At 50.5% G+C, this 14,236-nt stretch overlaps 1 protein-coding gene across 7 annotated transcripts in view; it reads right to left on the reverse strand.

The window, feature by feature from the left end:
• Window positions 1–736: 736 nt before the first annotated feature.
• The window catches only part of LPAR3 (lysophosphatidic acid receptor 3), a 38,228-nt gene continuing 24,728 nt past the window's right edge, over window positions 737–14,236 (reverse strand). For all 7 annotated transcript variants that reach the window (XM_073544930.1, XM_073544931.1, XM_073544934.1 and 4 more), the window contains one exon: window positions 737–2,223. In XM_073544930.1, coding sequence (XP_073401031.1) covers window positions 1,901–2,223 — 323 coding nt within the window. In that variant the 3' untranslated portion in view covers window positions 737–1,900. The remainder of the gene's footprint in view (window positions 2,224–14,236) is intronic.

Consider the following 14,236-nt stretch of genomic DNA (forward strand, 5'->3'; position numbering starts at 1 on the left):
GTGACACTGATCCCTTTTTTGAGTGTACTCGGGTGCACAGCACGATCTCCAAACTAATTAATGGGTTATCTGTGAAACACAGGACAGGATGGGTCCTCCGAAGCGAGAAATGCTCCTTGTAACTGATGAATAAAGGATGAGCATCCTGAACTCAAAGTTCCCTGACTCAGGATATGGAAACGGGTTTTATAAATGAGACGTCTCCTTTATGTGTCATTGTGCCAAATTCTATGACGTCTCTGGCTAACGATAATCCGCATATTATTATGAAATGAAAACACATCTGTAAAATATTAGATCTGTTTGTAGGTATGGACTCGGCGGGTCGTAGACATGGCACCAGATGAGCAGCGACGGCACAATCATCTACAAGATCGCCTGGGAACAATAGTCGTGTACTGATATCATACAGATAAAATTGACAAAAATTGGTGTGGTTCCACTACATTTCCCCAAGCTGGAATCTGTGAGGGAACATGGCAGCAGATGTATATTTTCTCTGCACCTCCTCTGCAGGTGGAATGAAGTATTACACAACTGAAATAATCGGGTCCTCCAGAGAATCCACTATGGCTTACAAATTAATGTTAATCCTAAAGTAATAGAGATAGGACATATTGAAGATTTGTATAACATAGAAGTTTACCAACTAATGTCTCCTACACCATGAGTGTGCAGATCAGTCATGCATACATATAATCCACGGTCAGAGTAATTATTACACCGGACACATATGGACACTTGACTCAAAATTTACTGAAAAATGTGTTGGGGGGAGTAGGACCTGTCGTCGCACAGACACGGGACGTGACAAGGTTTAGTTCATGTGTGTAAATGATTACACTCTGCCCCATAGTGTACACAGCCAGGAATAGACAGGAATTGTGTCATTGTAAGGCTATGCTCACATCACATAGACGCCATCATCATCTGAACCCCTGAAAAAAGGGATTCTGGCATAACCTCTAACGGAGTCATTCAATATAATGAGTCAATTTTGCCCATCTGAAGAGCCGCCAAAAAAATGCCACCAAGTTTCTTTAGCTTTAGGCCCCATAGTACCTCCATGCACCTCTGATTTACCATAACTTCCCAAATACTTTACATATGGTTCTAAAAATGTCAGACGTTTTACCATTTTTTTCTCGCTGGTCCGAGGTAATAAATGTTCCTTGCTGTTTGCCAATGGAGCCATTTTTGGGTCCGTGAGAATCTATGAGGCTGTAGATCAGTGACCTGGCCTTTTTAAGCATGAGCCGAGTGGAGCCAAACACAACCAATGGGCCGCAGTGCTCAGCAAAGCACTTTCTCCTTTGTTTTAGGTGGTCTTAGAACCAGGACCCTCACCAGTCATACCTTCATCACTATGGCATTAATTAAGGATAGAAGAGATGGAGCACATAGCAAAGATCATCATGCCTCCTAAACCCTTTCTGGTACTTTGAGTTCTACCACCCAAGACGGAGGGCCTGGGGTTTCTTACCTCTCTGCCTCCTTTCTCAGATGACATTGCAGCAGCAACAAAGGTGTCTGCAGTTATATGTACACCCCTGACCAAAACGATAGACAACACAGCTGGTAACCTACTGCCGACTTCTGCAGTGCCTACACCGGCTAGCCTATCAAATCACATGGCCAACCCAACGGTACGCCGCCATATGGTGAGGTCATAAGTGCACATTCTCTACCTGAGATCAAACACATAAAACATAACATACACATACAAATAAGGAAACGGATTACCCACAAACATTCCATTTGTAAGACTTTCACTGAGCAGGTGCTGTGTGCACACTTCATTGTCCTCAGGGGGCGGCTTTACATCACATTGCTGTGATACAATACAATACGCATTTATAAATACAGGGTAGCGCCGGGGTGTCGGCGTCAGCTCGTAGCGCTAGGGTACTTTTTCCGGTGGTAGTTGATTGGCGAGGTCCTCTAGATAATAACTGGTGGTGTCGGTGCTTCTTGTGCTGTGCACCGTGGATGGAAACCTGGATGATCGGCGTTTCCCGCTATATATGAAGCAGCAGATCATGCTCTTGAAAGTCCTCCACATCTCCTCATCCTTATACGAGTAGATAATGGGATTCATTACAGAATTCATTAGGGCGAGGAGAAGAAACCAACGCTTGACCTGCTGTAGGCCGCAGGTAGTGCAGTTCAGGCCATCGAGAAGAAGGACGACCATCCCCGGGGTCCAGCACACGACGAATGCACCTGGAGATAGAAGACAGGCGGTCAGCAGCAGAACACCAGGACCAGACGTACACACTGTCCATGGAACATGATAAATGGGGTTGCCCTCTTTTGAGGACAGTTTTTATTTTTTTACCTAAATGCATGTATTTGAGCCTAATAATTATTTTTGTAATTTGTTTTCAATTAAATATTTTGCACAATTTGCACCTATAATTCTTCCATTATGAAAATCCAAGCTGTTCTGTCCAACATGGGAACGTGACGCAACGTGAAATAACAAATCGGCTTCACGTTACTGGGCGCAATGACGCCCCCTGTCTGATGTCACTTCCTGCTTTGCAGCCGTTGGCTGAAGCCTCCTGTCCAGTCCGTCCCTGCCTGCAATCTGCACAGGATACTGGAATTACTGGGAGCTCTCTGCTCCATTTAGTGGCTGGAGGAGCGGATGGAGGGCACAATAAATGGTTGCGCGTTTGGGTTCAACTTTTTTGTATAAGAATGTTGGAAAGCAGAAGTAAAAAAATCTATCTGAGAAGTGGAAAAGTTAGAAATGGGAAGAGGATGAAAGAACAGGAGAAAAGGAGGAAGAACAGTATTCCAGGCCGCGGTTACACTGTCATGGTGCCATTTTATGGCGATCATCCTACATAGGAACAATGGAAAAAAGCAGACACAAACAATAATTAAAAAAAAAAATAATAGAAGTGCTTGAGTGCTGTAAGAATAGCTTTCTGGATTTTTTTTTTTAGAAATGACCATTGATAAGATGGTCAGCAGCAGGTGTTCAGGCTCCCTACAGCGCCTCCACAGGGAAAATGAAGAATTACACAGTGCCCCAGAAACTGAATGGCCTGTCCATTTAACCCACAAACATGGTTCTGCAGAGAAAGATATACTCTGTGTAGCTGTTCATGCTTTGGCCCATACACAAGGGATCAGAACAAAGGGACCGCCATCTTTTAACTACGATATTACAGGAGATCAGAAAGTAACCCGCCCCGAGGTTGCACAGCATGGAAGGGGTTAACATGGCCAATATTTAATTGACGCTAAAGTTGTGGCACCCCCAGGAGTATGGCTGCCACAATGGCATTGCCTTCCTCCAGGGAGCGTGATGTCATGCCTGGAAGCAAGGAAGGGTCTCTCTCGCAGTTAACCTATACATGCAACACAGTTCCACTCCAGGCCAGCAGGGGGGACTCTGAACCGGAATTGAGGGGAGCACTGCTCTCTGAGGGCCAAGAGGAAGGAGTGGTCAGTTAGTCTGAGGAGGTCCACGTGTGCAGACGTGTGGAGAGAAGCTGGAGGTTGAGCTGAGGAAGGAGAGCTCCCTCACAGTGAGAGCGCATGAACTGGAGCCTGGTCTCCACAGTTGTATGGATACTAATGATCCTGCAACAGACACCAGAGGAGTAGGAGGCTGTAAATGCCCTACCCCCATCTAAGACTCGGAGGCACAACAGCACGGAGTGAGCCAGGAGAGGAATAGCGGCTACAGCTGTCTGCCATACGAGGAGTGACAGTAGAAGAGAATTAGGAGGAACTTCAGTGTAACTCAGTACTGGGAGTACTTCACTCAAATAAGCGCTAGGAAGGAGACTGCACAGCCCGTCTGCTGAGCGAGAATCCTGAGCTGCTTCCAGGCTAGCCTGCTCCAGTACCATCTGTAATCAGGACCCTGGACTGCATTTATCAAGTAAAGGTACAGAAATTGCACCCCGCTGTGTCTTGTCTGCTTCCTACCCTTCCGGCACTGCTACATCCCCGTGCCAACCACCTCTACACTGCCCTGGGACTACAGCTTCACCTGTGGGGAACTATTACATCTTTGCTGCACCCTACCATCAGTCCTAGTGGATCTGCATGCAGCGTCGGCCTAGCATCTCACTTGCCGAGCACCACAGGTGGCGTCACAAACTATTCCATTAACTACATTCCACCATTCAATCTCCCCTTTTTACATTGGGCGCCCAGGGCCACCGTCCGGGTCACCGCTGCTGTGACACATCCTGCTGACACCGGCCCGGTACCGAGTACCCCACAGCCCTGGGAAGGCGACCCAAAGTCCTCTCTTCAAGTTTGCAAGAAAGACAACGCTGAGCACATCGCAGCTTGAACAAACTTCATTGCTACGTCCGGCCATGCAACCGCTGCTTTAATCTGAGCTCCCTGCGAAAAGGGAGTTTTTCCAGTTTCTGCTCTTTTGTATAATGACTTTGATGAAGAAAGCAGCAAAACTCTGCAGGTCTGAACACGAGGCGAGATCAACAGGCAGGAAATGACAGAACATAAACACCCAGCCCACGAGATGACAGTCCGCTCCCAACATGCACAAAACCCGACATCTTGGTACGAATGAGAAATAAATGCAGAGACGATAATAGAACATGAAATAATGTAATAATCTCTAATAAAAAGTGATCGTTCCTCTAGGCGCTGCTCTATATCTCTGTACATCATCATTCGGAATAAGGGTTTCCTCTTGCCTTATGCAGACCGAGCCATCAAGACTAGATTGGCGGAACCCTCGCTAACCGGCTGTTAGAAGAGGACAGTTCCCATGATGTCCTTAAAGGGATCATTATTGGTCATTACTAATCACTGCATAGCGGGAACCCCCCACAAGATGTGCTGTATACTGAAAACACCCCACAAGATCCACCGTATATTAGGAACAGCAAATAAGACCTGCCGTATACAGAGAACACCCCACCAGACCTGCTGCATACCAAGAAATCCCACAAGACCTGCCATATAACGGGAACCCCTCACAAGCCCCGATGTATACGGATATCCCCACCCAACAAGACCTGCCATATACTGAGAACACCCCACAAGATCCACCGTATATTAGGAACAGCAAATAAGACCTGCCGTATACAAAGAACACCACACAAGACCTGCTGCATACCGAGAAATCCCACAAGACCTGCCATATAACGGGAACCCCTCACAAGACCCGATGTATACGGATATCCCCACCCAACAAGACCTGCCATATACTGAGAACACCCCACAAGATCCACCGTATATTAGGAACAGCAAATAAGACCTGCCGTATACAAAGAACACCACACAAGACCTGCTGCATACCGAGAAATCCCACAAGACCTGCCATATAACGGGAACCCCTCACAAGACCCGATGTATACGGATATCCCCCCCCAACAAGACCTGCCGTATACAGAGAACACCCCACAATACTTATACTGGGAAAACCCTAAAAAATCCGTTGTAATATCAAGAACACCCCACCCAGACCCGTTGTATACTGGGAACACCCCAAAAGACCTGCCTTTTACTGGGAGCACCCCATAAGATCTGCCGTATGCTGGGAACACCAAACAAGACCTGATGTATACTGGGAACATCCCACAATACTGGGAAAGCGCTAAAAAACCCATTGTATTTCAAGAACATCCCAACCAGACCTGTTGTATACTGGGAACACCCCGAAAGACCCGCCATATACTGGTAACACCAAACAAGACCTGATGTATACTGAGAACACCCCACAAAACCCGCCATATACCAGGAACACCAAACAAGACCTGTCATATACCAGGACCCCACCCCAAGCCCTGCCGTATATACCAGGAATACCCTACAAGATGTCCCGTATACTTGGAACACTCCACAAGATCCCTTGTATACTTGAAACACGTCAGAAGACCTGCAGTATACTGGAGACACCACACAACCTCCTGTATACTGAGAACACACCAAAAGGAACATAGGCATGACTGGCTCTATACTGAGAACCCTAAACAATATCCACTGAATATCGGTAACACCCCGCAAGACCTGCTTTATATCGGGAACAATCCTTTTACAAAAGGTGTAGAAGTTCTCAACAGCAACCAATCAGGTCAGCAGAACACAGTATGCATTGTAGATATTGTTCAATCTGTGGCAAACTTGAATTTAGCGCTCAGTGCCAGGCAGCTGCTACCAAGTCACTAAAATAATAAAATGCTTAAAAATATACAGTGGATGTTTTCCACGTAGAATGGAAACTACAAAGTTTCATCACATCATCTTTTATGCCTGGGACTAGAATTATTACATGAAGCATGCACTACTTGAAGCGCTAAAAGGGCTTCACAATAAGCCAAGGAAGGGATTCTTTACTGTACGAGCAGTCAGACATCTCAGCATGTGTACAGTGGACAGACCTGTTTGGGATATGTCTGAAGAAAACATGGTTTTATCTGGATTGCTGGAGTTACCGTCCCCCTCACCCCCATACTTTAAATAGGCGCCGGTCTGTACCGTCTCTGACCCTGAAAGCAGAAATAGAAGATAACACAATGAGAATATTCTGTTCTTTGTTTCATCTTAGTACCAGATGAAGAGCCCGGCGCTGCTCGGTCATAGTAACTAACTGCAGTTAGTTATAACAAATTATAATGATATATATATATATATATAAAGCTGAGGGTATAGCCCCGCCCACACCGCATAGCCACATTTACTATAATATCCCACATCATCCCGTCAGCCAGAGCCACCGAACTACTACCACTAATATCCCACATCATCCCATCAGCCAGAGCCACCAGACTACTACCCCTAATATCCCACATCATCCCGTCAGCCAGAGCCACCGGACTATTACCCCTAATATCCCACATCATCCCGTCAGCCAGAGCCACCGGACTACTACCCGTAATATCCCACATCATCCCGTCACAGCCACCGGACTACTACCCCTAATATCCCACATCATCCCGTCAGCCAGAGCCACCGGACTACTACCCGTAATATCCCACATCATCCCGTCACAGCCACCGGACTACTACCCCTAATATACCACATCATCCCGTCAGCCAGAGCCACCGGACTACTACCCCTAATATCCCACATCATCCCGTCAGCCAGAGCCACCAGACTACTACCCCTAATATCACACATCATCCCGTCAGCCAGAGCCACCGGACTACTACCCCTAATATCACATATCATCCCGTCAGCCAGAGCCACCGGACTACTACCCCTAATATCCCACATCATCCCATCAGCCAGAGCCACCAGACTACTACCACTAATATCCCACATCCTCCCGTCAGCCAGAGCCACCAGACTACTACCCCTAATATCACACATCATCCCGTCAGCCAGAGCCACCGGACTACTACCCCTAATATCCTACATCATCCCGTCAGCCAGAGCCACCAGACTACTACCCCTAATATCCCACATCATCCCGTCAGCCAGAGCCACCGGACTACTACCCCTAATATCCCACATCATCCCGTCAGCCAGAGCCACCGGACTACTACCCCTAATATCCCACATCCTCCCGTCAGCCAGAGCCACCGGACTACTACCCCTAATATCACACATCATCCCGTCAGCCAGAGCCACCGGACTACTACCACTAATATCCCACATCATCCCGTCAGCCAGAGCCACCGGACTACTACCCCTAATATCCCACATCCTACCGTCAGCCAGAGCCACCGGACTACTACCCCTAATATCACACATCATCCCGTCAGCCAGAGCCACCGGACTACTACCACTAATATCCCACATCATCCCGTCAGCCAGAGCCACCGGACTACTACCCCTAATATCACACATCATCCCGTCAGCCAGAGCCACCGGACTACTACCCCTAATATCACACATCATCCCGTCAGCCAGATCCACTGGACTACTACCCCTAATATCCCACATCATCCCGTCAGCCAGAGCCACCGGACTACTACCCCTAATATCCCACATCGTCCCGTCAGCCAGAGCCACCGGACTACTACCTCTAATATCCCACATCATCCCGTCAGCCAGAGCTACCGGACTACTACCCCTAATATCCCACATCATCCCGTCAGCCAGAGCCACCGGACTACTACCCCTAATATCACACATCATCCCGTCAGTCAGAGCCACCGGACTACTACCCCTAATATCCCACATCCTCCCGTCAGCCAGAGCCACCGGACTACTACCCCTAATATCACACATCATCCCGTCAGCCAGAGCCACCGGACTACTACCCCTAATATCCCACATCATCCCGTCAGCCAGAGCCACCGGACTACCACTAATATCCCACATCATCCCGTCAGCCAGAGCCACCGGACTACTACCCCTAATATCACACATCATCCCGTCAGCCAGAGCTACCGGACTGCTACCCCTAATATCACACATCATCCCGTCAGTCAGAGCCACCGGACTACTACCCCTAATATCCCACATCCTCCCGTCAGCCAGAGCCACCGGACTACTACCCCTAATATCACACATCATCCCGTCAGCCAGAGCCACCGGACTACTACCCCTAATATCCCACATCATCCCATCAGCCAGAGCCACCAGACTACTACCCCTAATATCACACATCATCCCGTCAGCCAGAGCCACCGGACTACTACCCCTAATATCACATATCATCCCGTCAGCCAGAGCCACCGGACTACTACCCCTAATATCACACATCATCCCGTCAGCCAGAGCCACCGGACTACTACCCCTAATATCCTACATCATCCCGTCAGCCAGAGCCACCAGACTACTACCCCTAATATCACACATCATCCCGTCAGCCAGAGCCACCGGACTACTACCCCTAATATCACATATCATCCCGTCAGCCAGAGCCACCGGACTACTACCCCTAATATCCCACATCATCCCATCAGCCAGAGCCACCAGACTACTACCACTAATATCCCACATCCTCCCGTCAGCCAGAGCCACCGGACTACTACCCCTAATATCACACATCATCCCGTCAGCCAGAGCCACCGGACTACTACCCCTAATATCCTACATCATCCCGTCAGCCAGAGCCACCAGACTACTACCCCTAATATCACACATCATCCCGTCAGCCAGAGCCACCGGACTACTACCCCTAATATCCCACATCATTCCGTCAGCCAGAGCCACCGGACTACTACCCCTAATATCCCACATCCTCCCGTCAGCCAGAGCCACCGGACTACTACCCCTAATATCACACATCATCCCGTCAGCCAGAGCCACCGGACTACTACCACTAATATCCCACATCATCCCGTCAGCCAGAGCCACCGGACTACTACCCCTAATATCCCACATCCTCCCGTCAGCCAGAGCCACCGGACTACTACCCCTAATATCACACATCATCCCGTCAGCCAGAGCCACCGGACTACTACCACTAATATCCCACATCATCCCGTCAGCCAGAGCCACCGGACTACTACCCCTAATATCACACATCATCCCGTCAGCCAGAGCCACCGGACTACTACCCCTAATATCACACATCATCCCGTCAGCCAGATCCACTGGTCTACTACCCCTAATATCCCACATCATCCCGTCAGCCAGAGCCACCGGACTACTACCCCTAATATCCCACATCGTCCCGTCAGCCAGAGCCACTGGACTACTACTACTAATATCCCACATCCTCCCGTCAGCCAGAGCTACCGGACTACTACCCCTAATATCACACATCATCCCGTCAGTCAGAGCCACCGGACTACTACCTCTAATATCCCACATCATCCCGTCAGCCAGAGCTACCGGACTACTACCCCTAATATCACACATCATCCCGTCAGTCAGAGCCACCGGACTACTACCCCTAATATCCCACATCGTCCCGTCAGTCAGAGCCACCGGACTACTACCTCTAATATCCCACATCATCCCGTCAGCCAGAGCCACCGGACTACTACCACTAATATCCCACATCATCCCGTCAGCCAGAGCCACCGAACTACTACCACTAATATCCCACATCATCCCATCAGCCAGAGCCACCAGACTACTACCCCTAATATCCCACATCATCCCGTCAGCCAGAGCCACCGGACTATTACCCCTAATATCCCACATCATCCCGTCAGCCAGAGCCACCGGACTACTACCCGTAATATCCCACATCATCCCGTCACAGCCACCGGACTACTACCCCTAATATCCCACATCATCCCGTCAGCCAGAGCCACCGGACTACTACGCGTAATATCCCACATCATCCCGTCACAGCCACCGGACTACTACCCCTAATATACCACATCATCCCGTCAGCCAGAGCCACCGGACTACTACCCCTAATATCCCACATCATCCCGTCAGCCAGAGCCACCAGACTACTACCCCTAATATCACACATCATCCCGTCAGCCAGAGCCACCGGACTACTACCCCTAATATCACATATCATCCCGTCAGCCAGAGCCACCGGACTACTACCCCTAATATCCCACATCATCCCATCAGCCAGAGCCACCAGACTACTACCACTAATATCCCACATCCTCCCGTCAGCCAGAGCCACCAGACTACTACCCCTAATATCACACATCATCCCGTCAGCCAGAGCCACCGGACTACTACCCCTAATATCCTACATCATCCCGTCAGCCAGAGCCACCAGACTACTACCCCTAATATCCCACATCATCCCGTCAGCCAGAGCCACCGGACTACTACCCCTAATATCCCACATCATCCCGTCAGCCAGAGCCACCGGACTACTACCCCTAATATCCCACATCCTCCCGTCAGCCAGAGCCACCGGACTACTACCCCTAATATCACACATCATCCCGTCAGCCAGAGCCACCGGACTACTACCACTAATATCCCACATCATCCCGTCAGCCAGAGCCACCGGACTACTACCCCTAATATCCCACATCCTACCGTCAGCCAGAGCCACCGGACTACTACCCCTAATATCACACATCATCCCGTCAGCCAGAGCCACCGGACTACTACCACTAATATCCCACATCATCCCGTCAGCCAGAGCCACCGAACTACTACCACTAATATCCCACATCATCCCATCAGCCAGAGCCACCAGACTACTACCCCTAATATCCCACATCATCCCGTCAGCCAGAGCCACCGGACTATTACCCCTAATATCCCACATCATCCCGTCAGCCAGAGCCACCGGACTACTACCCGTAATATCCCACATCATCCCGTCACAGCCACCGGACTACTACCCCTAATATCCCACATCATCCCGTCAGCCAGAGCCACCGGACTACTACGCGTAATATCCCACATCATCCCGTCACAGCCACCGGACTACTACCCCTAATATACCACATCATCCCGTCAGCCAGAGCCACCGGACTACTACCCCTAATATCCCACATCATCCCGTCAGCCAGAGCCACCAGACTACTACCCCTAATATCACACATCATCCCGTCAGCCAGAGCCACCGGACTACTACCCCTAATATCACATATCATCCCGTCAGCCAGAGCCACCGGACTACTACCCCTAATATCCCACATCATCCCATCAGCCAGAGCCACCAGACTACTACCACTAATATCCCACATCCTCCCGTCAGCCAGAGCCACCGGACTACTACCCGTAATATCCCACATCATCCCGTCACAGCCACCGGACTACTACCCCTAATATCCCACATCATCCCGTCAGCCAGAGCCACCGGACTACTACGCGTAATATCCCACATCATCCCGTCACAGCCACCGGACTACTACCCCTAATATACCACATCATCCCGTCAGCCAGAGCCACCGGACTACTACCCCTAATATCCCACATCATCCCGTCAGCCAGAGCCACCAGACTACTACCCCTAATATCACACATCATCCCGTCAGCCAGAGCCACCGGACTACTACCCCTAATATCACATATCATCCCGTCAGCCAGAGCCACCGGACTACTACCCCTAATATCCCACATCATCCCATCAGCCAGAGCCACCAGACTACTACCACTAATATCCCACATCCTCCCGTCAGCCAGAGCCACCAGACTACTACCCCTAATATCACACATCATCCCGTCAGCCAGAGCCACCGGACTACTACCCCTAATATCCTACATCATCCCGTCAGCCAGAGCCACCAGACTACTACCCCTAATATCCCACATCATCCCGTCAGCCAGAGCCACCGGACTACTACCCCTAATATCCCACATCATCCCGTCAGCCAGAGCCACCGGACTACTACCCCTAATATCCCACATCCTCCCGTCAGCCAGAGCCACCGGACTACTACCCCTAATATCACACATCATCCCGTCAGCCAGAGCCACCGGACTACTACCACTAATATCCCACATCATCCCGTCAGCCAGAGCCACCGGACTACTACCCCTAATATCCCACATCCTACCGTCAGCCAGAGCCACCGGACTACTACCCCTAATATCACACATCATCCCGTCAGCCAGAGCCACCGGACTACTACCACTAATATCCCACATCATCCCGTCAGCCAGAGCCACCGGACTACTACCCCTAATATCACACATCATCCCGTCAGCCAGAGCCACCGGACTACTACCCCTAATATCACACATCATCCCGTCAGCCAGATCCACTGGACTACTACCCCTAATATCCCACATCATCCCGTCAGCCAGAGCCACCGGACTACTACCCCTAATATCCCACATCGTCCCGTCAGCCAGAGCCACCGGACTACTACCTCTAATATCCCACATCATCCCGTCAGCCAGAGCTACCGGACTACTACCCCTAATATCCCACATCATCCCGTCAGCCAGAGCCACCGGACTACTACCCCTAATATCACACATCATCCCGTCAGTCAGAGCCACCGGACTACTACCCCTAATATCCCACATCCTCCCGTCAGCCAGAGCCACCGGACTACTACCCCTAATATCACACATCATCCCGTCAGCCAGAGCCACCGGACTACTACCCCTAATATCCCACATCATCCCGTCAGCCAGAGCCACCGGACTACCACTAATATCCCACATCATCCCGTCAGCCAGAGCCACCGGACTACTACCCCTAATATCACACATCATCCCGTCAGCCAGAGCCACCGGACTGCTACCCCTAATATCACACATCATCCCGTCAGTCAGAGCCACCGGACTACTACCCCTAATATCCCACATCCTCCCGTCAGCCAGAGCCACCGGACTACTACCCCTAATATCACACATCATCCCGTCAGCCAGAGCCACCGGACTACTACCCCTAATATCCCACATCATCCCATCAGCCAGAGCCACCAGACTACTACCCCTAATATCCCACATCATCCCGTCAGCCAGAGCCACCGGACTACTACCCCTAATATCACATATCATCCCGTCAGCCAGAGCCACCGGACTACTACCCCTAATATCACACATCATCCCGTCAGCCAGAGCCACCGGACTACTACCCCTAATATCCTACATCATCCCGTCAGCCAGAGCCACCAGACTACTACCCCTAATATCACACATCATCCCGTCAGCCAGAGCCACCGGACTACTACCCCTAATATCACATATCATCCCGTCAGCCAGAGCCACCGGACTACTACCCCTAATATCCCACATCATCCCATCAGCCAGAGCCACCAGACTACTACCACTAATATCCCACATCCTCCCGTCAGCCAGAGCCACCGGACTACTACCCCTAATATCACACATCATCCCGTCAGCCAGAGCCACCGGACTACTACCCCTAATATCCTACATCATCCCGTCAGCCAGAGCCACCAGACTACTACCCCTAATATCACACATCATCCCGTCAGCCAGAGCCACCGGACTACTACCCCTAATATCCCACATCATTCCGTCAGCCAGAGCCACCGGACTACTACCCCTAATGTCCCACATCCTCCCGTCAGCCAGAGCCACCGGACTACTACCCCTAATATCACACATCATCCCGTCAGCCAGAGCCACCGGACTACTACCACTAATATCCCACATCATCCCGTCAGCCAGAGCCACCGGACTACTACCCCTAATATCCCACATCCTCCCGTCAGCCAGAGCCACCGGACTACTACCCCTAATATCACACATCATCCCGTCAGCCAGAGCCACCGGACTACTACCACTAATATCCCACATCATCCCGTCAGCCAGAGCCACCGGACTACTACCCCTAATATCACACATCATCCCGTCAGCCAGAGCCACCGGACTACTACCCCTAATATCACACATCATCCCGTCAGCCAGATCCACTGGTCTACTACCCCTAATATCCCACATCATCCCGTCAGCCAGAGCCACCGGACTACTACCCCTAATATCC

Source organism: Dendrobates tinctorius, unplaced genomic scaffold, assembly GCF_039654945.1.
Source record: "Dendrobates tinctorius isolate UK_male_01 unplaced genomic scaffold, ASM3965494v1 ptg000138l, whole genome shotgun sequence".
In the NCBI taxonomy this organism is placed as follows: domain Eukaryota; kingdom Metazoa; phylum Chordata; class Amphibia; order Anura; family Dendrobatidae; genus Dendrobates; species Dendrobates tinctorius.